Source organism: Myodes glareolus, chromosome 2, assembly GCF_982192425.1.
Source record: "Myodes glareolus chromosome 2, mMyoGla1.1, whole genome shotgun sequence".
Classification (NCBI taxonomy): domain Eukaryota; kingdom Metazoa; phylum Chordata; class Mammalia; order Rodentia; family Cricetidae; genus Myodes; species Myodes glareolus.
In genome coordinates, this window is record NC_142027.1 from 97,163,856 (window position 1) to 97,171,059 (window position 7,204).

Here is a 7,204-nt window from a genome sequence, read left to right on the forward strand (position 1 = left end):
TGTTAGAGACAGCTTTAAGGATGCAAGAAGACTCCACTGGAAAGAGGAACAAGAGGTGTACCTTTTTCTTCAAAAAACTGTGATAAAAAATAAACTCTGAGGCTGGGGAGGTGGTCCAGGGTAAGAACACTTCCCGCTCTTCAGAAGAGTCCTAGTTCCCAGCATCCACACTGGGCAGGTCATAGGCCCTGTTCCTGGGGACCCAACACCCTCTTATAACTGCCACAGCCGAGCCACTTGCACTCAGGTGTGCGCGCGCACACACCCACCCACAATTAAAAATAAACCTCTCTCTCTCTCTCTTGGTTTTTTGAGACAGGGTTTTCTCTGTAGCCTATCCTGGAACTAGCCCTTGTAGACCAGGCTGGCCTCGAACTCACATTTTGTGGCCCTGAGATCCTGGTGACTGAGAATATTATATTCTGAACAAAGTGCCGCTGGCTGTCCAGTGTTGAATAGTTCCCCTCCCAGGGAGACCTAGCAGATTTCCCAGCTCATCAGCATAGGGACTGGGCAGGCTCCTCTCCTCTGCTCTCCTCAAATGCCAAGCTCCAGGTTCCATAAGAGACTGTGTCTCAAAAAATAAAGAAACAAATAATAAGGTGGGGGACCAGGAAGGGCTCCATGGGTAACAGTAGCAGCTGTGAAGTCTCACAAACCAAGTTCAGTCCCCAGAACCCACGGAAAAAGCTGCGCACAGGGGCACAAATCTGTGATTCCACCATTTTCTCCTTTCTTTCTTTCTTTCTTTCTTTCTTATTCATTTTTTGAGAATTTCACTGTTCTTTTTCATTTGCTTGTTTTGTTTCTCGAGACAGCATTTCTCTGGGTAGGCCTCACCCTTTTGGGGATGCTGGAGGCAGATTATATAGAACAGCAGCGGGAAGAAGAGGCCCTGCTTCAAGGAGGCAGAAGGTAAGAACTGCTGGGTGGCGGTGGTGGTGATCTCTGTGAGTTCAAGGCCAGCCTGGTCTACAGAGTGAGTTCCAGGACAGGTTCCAAAAACCTACAGAGAAACCCTGTCTTGAAAAGCTAAAAGACTAAAAAAAAAAAAGAAAAAAGAAAGAAAGAAAATGGAAAAGGGCTCCTAGAAGTTGTCCTCAGATCTCTGTGTGCATAACAGAGCACACACAGTGTCCCTATGCAAATATTTGAGAAATTTTTATTTTAAATTGTGTGTGTGTGTGTGTGTGTGTGTGTGTGTGCACATGTATATCTGGGTATGGGTATGTACAGATGTGTGGAGGTGCTCTTGGAGAGCAGGGGTGTTTGAGCCCATGCAGCTGGAGTTCCAGGCTGCAGTGAGTGCTTTGTCCTCTGAGAAAACAGTCTCTCCAACTCACAAGTAAACATTTAAAAAAAATGGTGAGGTCAATAGAGGAAGCCCACCCCCCATCAACCTTCAGTCTCCACGAGTGTGTGGGCACACACGGCAGGCATGCACATGAGCACACACATGAGTATACACATACACACCCCCCCACATACACGTGCACACTCCCTCATACACATGCACACACCCCACACATACACACACACACATGTACACCCCCATACACATGCACACACCCCACACATACACACATATACTCCCACACATATATACACACACACACTCACACACACACAGATCAGGTATTTGTGAAAAAATCTATACTGTTACAGCATGAATAAAGGATAAACTACACGTACTTAAAGTAGTTTAAAAGTTCACAGGGAACACAGCAGAAGGCAGTGCATCAAAGCATATGTTTATCAGAAATTATGTCTGTTCAGTCTTTTCTTTAGTGCTGGGGCTTGAACCCGTGCTTGCTAGGCAAGTTCTTTACCACTGAGATAAGTCTCACGTTTTCAGTTTCTACGTTTTGTTGAAGCTGAGCATGACGGTGCACACCTGTAATCCAGGACGTGGGAGGGAGAAGTGAGAGGATCAGGCGTGTCAGATCATCTGGCACCAGTGAGTGTGCAGCCGATGTGGACTAGAGAGCCGTTCTTTCCCTGGCTCGTTCTACCATTGAGCTACACCTCTGGTGTACACCTCTCCACCCTCCTTATTTATTAGCTGGGTGGGGTAGCACACACCTTTAATCCAGCACTCAGGAGGCAGAGGCAGCCTGGTCCACCAAGTGACCTCCAGGACAGCCAGTGCTAACCAGAGTCCCTGTCTCTAAAAACTAAACCAGCCAGCCAGCCAGCCAGCCAGGTACAGTCTTGCAAGGTGGGAAAGGGACTCGGTTGGTACAGAACTTGCTTAACATGCATGAAGTCCCCATTCAGTCCCCAGCATGGCATGAACCAGGCATGGTGGTTCGCACATACCTGTCATCTCATTAGAGGTAGAGACAAGAGGACTGAATAGGATCTTTAAGGGCATTTCCAGCTATCCAGACCAGCCTAGGCTACATGAAACCCCATCTCATGATACCCCATTAGTGACCTCTGGCCCCGCTAAGGAAAACACAGTGGTGCGATAACTTCAGATCTCTTCTGTAGCTTGTCCCTTCCCCAGAGTGACCGTATTTAGTGTGAGGGAATGGTTTGTGAGACAACCACAAGGCCTTTTGGAGGGACAGCAGTCTGGTTCTGAGAGCCTAGAGAGTTGATGACACATTACTTGGGTAATTGGGGAAGTGGCCAGTTAGTGTCACCCTTAGGGACAGGCTTGTTCTCCAAAGGGCAGTTTCTACTAGCCGGAGGCTGTGCGCACACAAGAGCTTTGCTACACCCAAGGTCTTTGTGGAGTCCATGCCCCTGGATGTTCCCTGCTCAGCAGGTGCTCAGCAGGTGCTCAGCAGGTGCTCAGCAGGTGCCTATTGAGCTGGGTGAAAGGTGCTGTGCAGCCTCTGGTGATCCGGGTGTGGGCTCCAGCTGCAGGCCTCCCCTGCACACTCGCTGCACTTGGACGCCTTCTCTCTGGAGTGAACCTTCTGGTGTTTGATAAAACAGTGGTTCTGGCTGAAGGCCTTGCCACACTGGTGGCATTTGTAGGGCTTCTCGCCAGTGTGGATGCGCTGATGCACTATGAGGGATGAATGGCAGCTGAAGGCCTTCCAGCACCTGCTGCAGTCAAAGGGCTTCTAGCCGGTGTGGACGCGCTGGTGCACTATGAGGTAGGAGTGTGACCCGAAAGCCTTGCCGCACTCGGAGCAACGGAACGGCTTCTCGCTGCTGTGGGTGCGCTGGTGCACCAGGAGATAGGAGTGGCAGCTGAAGGCCTTCCCGCAGTCGGAGCATCGGAAAGGCTTCTCCCCCGTGTGCGTCCTCTGGTGGAGGGTGAGGCGCGCGCGGCTGTGGAAGGCCTTGCCGCACTCCGCGCACTTGAATGGCTTGTCGCCGCTGTGGGTCTTCTCGTGCACCGCGAGCGAGGAATGGCAGGTGAAGGCCTGGCCGCACCCGCACTTGTAGAGCTTCTCGCCGGTGTGGATGAGGAGGTGGCGAGTGAGGTGCGTGCGCTGGTTGAAGGCCTTGCCACACTTGCCGCATGCGTAGGGCCTCTCCCCGGTGTGCACCCTGCGGTGCATGCTGAGCAGCGAGCTGCAGCTGAAAGCCTTCTCGCAGGCGCCGCACTTGTAGGGCCTCTCGCCCATGTGGCTGCTGTGGTGCACGTTGAGAGATGAGTGGCAGCTGAAGGCCTTGCCACACTCACCGCAAAAAAAGTGTTTCTCGCCAGAGAGCCTGCGCTGGTGCTTCATGAGGCTGGTGCTCCAGGGGAAGGCCTTGTCGCTCTCGTGGCGCTTCTTGCCATGCCAGCGCAAATGCAGTGCCAGAGCTGAGCTCCGCGAGAATACCTCCCCACACTGGTTGCACGCAAACCTGCTCTCCTCGGCGTCCCTGCCCATCCAATGCTGCCTGTGCTCCAGTGGGGATTGCCGGGGCTCTTCTGACGGGTGGCTCTCTGTTCTTTGGTGGTTCTGGGTCAGTCAGTCCCTCTGAGGACTGGGTGTCTCTGGTGCATCTGCCAGGTGAGTGTTCTTCTGTGGGAGTGCCCTGCTGGGAAGAGAAGGCCTCTTCAGACCCCCTGTGTCTGCCGGGACTCTCCTTTATGCGGTCTCCACTGGCAATAGGAGCTGGCTTCCGCTGCACAACCTTGCTCCCTAACACTGTGTCATCCTGCAGCTCCCAGGTTCGGGCATTACCTGGCTCCCATCTGACTTGGCCTCTTCAGCTGCTTCAGAACCAGCTTCTGAGACAGCCCTGGTTTGTAAAGGTCCTCCTCCATCACCTCAGGCTCCGCCTTCCACTCTGTAAGAGATTGAAGTGCCATTTTCTGTGGGTAAGCCCTGGAACTCAGACTGGATTGCTGACCTAGAGATGCAGGTAAACCAGAAAATTAATTAGGAACCAAAAAGTACCCAGAAGTCTGAAGGCACAAAAGCAGAGCGACAGAAGGATTGCTCAAAGGGACTCTTCCAACCGAACACAGGAACACGCAGCAGGCTTCAAATCAGTCCCTTGAGGGCTCAGCTCAGGAGGTCTGGGGATCAGCAGCTAATTCAATCATGGAAGCATTCACGGATATACTGCATCAGCAGAAACTCAGGTCTAAGGACCTGGTCTGTGGAGCTCCAAGGGAAAGAGGCCTGCCACCCTGCCCTCTTTAGCATTCCCTCAGAACAGCTGGAATGGCTGGAACACACCCCCAGGCAACGAACCTTGATGGATTTGCCTCCTGGGATATCTTCTGCGGGGAGCCTGTGGAAGAAGGTGGCCCCCACCTAGTTTCCCTTACCCACCACTGGTCGCCACTTAGTATCCTTTATCTAACTGCCCAGGAGCAATTCCACTGTTTGCTCTGACCTGGGCCCTTCCCTCCTTGTTCCACAGGAACTTAGTTTGAGATGTAACAGTGTTTCTCAAAAAGATACAAGAAGTAGGCTGGGCATGGTGCCACACCCCTTTAATCCCACTACTCAGGAGGCAGAGGCAGGAGAATTTCTGTGAGTTTGAGGCTAGCCTGTTCTCCAAAGGACAGCTGGGTCTCCAGGACAGCCAGGGCTACACAGAGAAACCCTGTCTCAAAAACAAAACAAAATTAAAAAAATAATTTTGATAAAGAAGGCAGAAGATACTGGGGCCAGAAACAAAGGCGAGACGTAGGGTCTCTGGCTACCTGGGTACCTGCAGCTGGTTGGGGACTGGGGCTGTGAAGACTGAGGTGGGTTTGAGAATCAGCAAGGCACCTGACCTCTGTGCCCTCCTACCCGGGCACAGCAATCTTGCCCAAAACACATTAACTTTGTTTTGATCGTTTTTGGTCTCTTTCTCACAGAAATGTCTTTCTCAAGCTTCTGAGGCCTAACATAGTCAATCTTCACTGTGCATTCAATTAAGCTGAAATGAACTCATTCACCTGTTCGTTAAACAACTTTGTAAGAGAACTCAGTTGAAAAGATGTTTGAGAGTTTATACAATATTCCAGTAGTGGGGAGGTTGACGTAGGAGGATCACTTTGAGTTTGAGGCAAGCTTAAACCACATAGTGATTTCAAGGCCAGAGTGAGCTCCTGCCCCAACAAGCCACCCTCCACTCTTTTTTTTTTTTAATCAGAAAAGTTATGTCAGCCTCCTATGGAGGATCTGCCCTTGATCTCCTCTGCCAAAGAGGGGATTTCAGTGATGTGGCTTTGCCCTGCCCCTTCCTGGTGCTGCCTGCCTCTCTCTCCTTCTGCCTACCACCTGTGTCCTGACTTCTGTTCCTCATGTATCACTCACAGACGCCCTTTGTCAGAAGGCAGCGCCATAGGTTAGCTTTGCCCACTGCTGTCTTCCCTGTGCACAGTTGGTACTCAGCAGGTGACACAGAGAGAGAGAAGCCTGGGAGGCTGGGAGGGGAAGGGGACGGTGCAGACAGGGTCAAAGCAGTAGGGCCGAGGAGAGAAGGGCTATGTCAGGGAGAGCTACTTGAGGAGGGGAAAAGGGACACGGAGAAGCCTGTTGCCCTTTTCCTGCGATACAGGCTCACCTGGACAAACCTCTCTTGGGATTTTCCGGAGCTCTTCAAAGGGCTCTGTATCGGGAAGTGACGCTGGAGAACTACCAGAACCTTCTTGCCCTCGGGAAGGGGGTGCCACCACCAGGACACGAGACCCGTGGGCCCCAAATCACTGAAGTGTGGCAGATGCAGACCCTGCCACAGCATGCACTTTCAGATCCAGACACGGCATCCCTCTTGGTCACCTGGTAAAGCTCTGGGGCGAAGAGGCTCTAAAGCTCCTAGCTCCCACCTTACCTCTTCATCAGGCTTCTCTCTCTCTCTCTCTCTCTCTCTCTCTCTCTCTCTCTCTCTCTCGTACATGGCCTGGCTCTGGGACTATTCACAGCTCAAAGCCAGGATGTGGCTTTCTGGCTCCTTCTGGCATGGCTGACCCTGGACGGCCAGCTCTGATCCTGAAGGGCTCTTCCCTAACACGACCCGGGAAGAAAGCTGACAGCAGACATTCAGCTTTGGAGGAGCCATCTTACCGAGGGCAAGAAGGTTCTGGTAGTTCTCCAGCATCACTTCCCGATACAGAGCCCTTTGAAGAGCATCCAGCTGGCCCCACTCCTCCTGGCTGAAGTCTACAGTCACCTCCTTGAAAGTCACCGGTTCCTGAAATGACACATACATTCTCATTCACCCAGGATAGGAGTCCACTGTTCCAAGAAAGCCTAGGATTAGGAAGCTTAGAGAGCCCTGGGTGAACAGCAACTGAGCTCAGAAGCAGGAAGCCCTGTGCAAAGGCCGAGGGGCGGGGCAGAGACCTGACCACACTGCCTTTGGGCTTTGGCAGTGAGACTGGGTGGACATTGTGCACCCACGGGCCCTGCAACCTGCTCCTAGTTTTTGCACATTCTTAGGTAGAGTGTTTTATTTTCTAGGGCCAAATGTTACAAACTTAAACACTTGAAAGTCAGGAGATCTGGAGAGATGACTCAGTCCTGAAGAGCACTGACTGCTCTTTCAGAAGACTTGAATTCAGTTCTCAGCACCCATGTTGGGTGGCTCACAACTACCAGTAACTCCAGTTCCAAGGAATCAGAGGGCCTCTCTGGCCTCCATGAGCATCTCCCCAATACACATAAATAAAAATAAATCTTTTTTCTAAAGATAAATCTAAAGATTTATCTATTCATTCATTCATTCATTCATTCATTCATTCATTCTGCATACAGTATTTTGCCTGCAGGCCAGAGGAGGGCACCAGATCTCATTACAGATGGTTGTG

General features: G+C 51.6%; 1 protein-coding gene across 1 annotated transcript; it reads right to left on the reverse strand.

Annotated features, from left to right (window-relative positions):
* Positions 1–2,373: 2,373 nt before the first annotated feature.
* Positions 2,374–6,606, reverse strand: Znf74 (zinc finger protein 74). The gene is given in 3 exon segments (XM_087898052.1): positions 2,374–3,900; positions 4,137–4,242; positions 6,462–6,606. Coding segments are annotated over 3 exon segments (1,341 nt in total). The 3' UTR covers positions 2,374–2,810.
* Between the last annotated feature and the right edge of the window lie 598 nt (positions 6,607–7,204).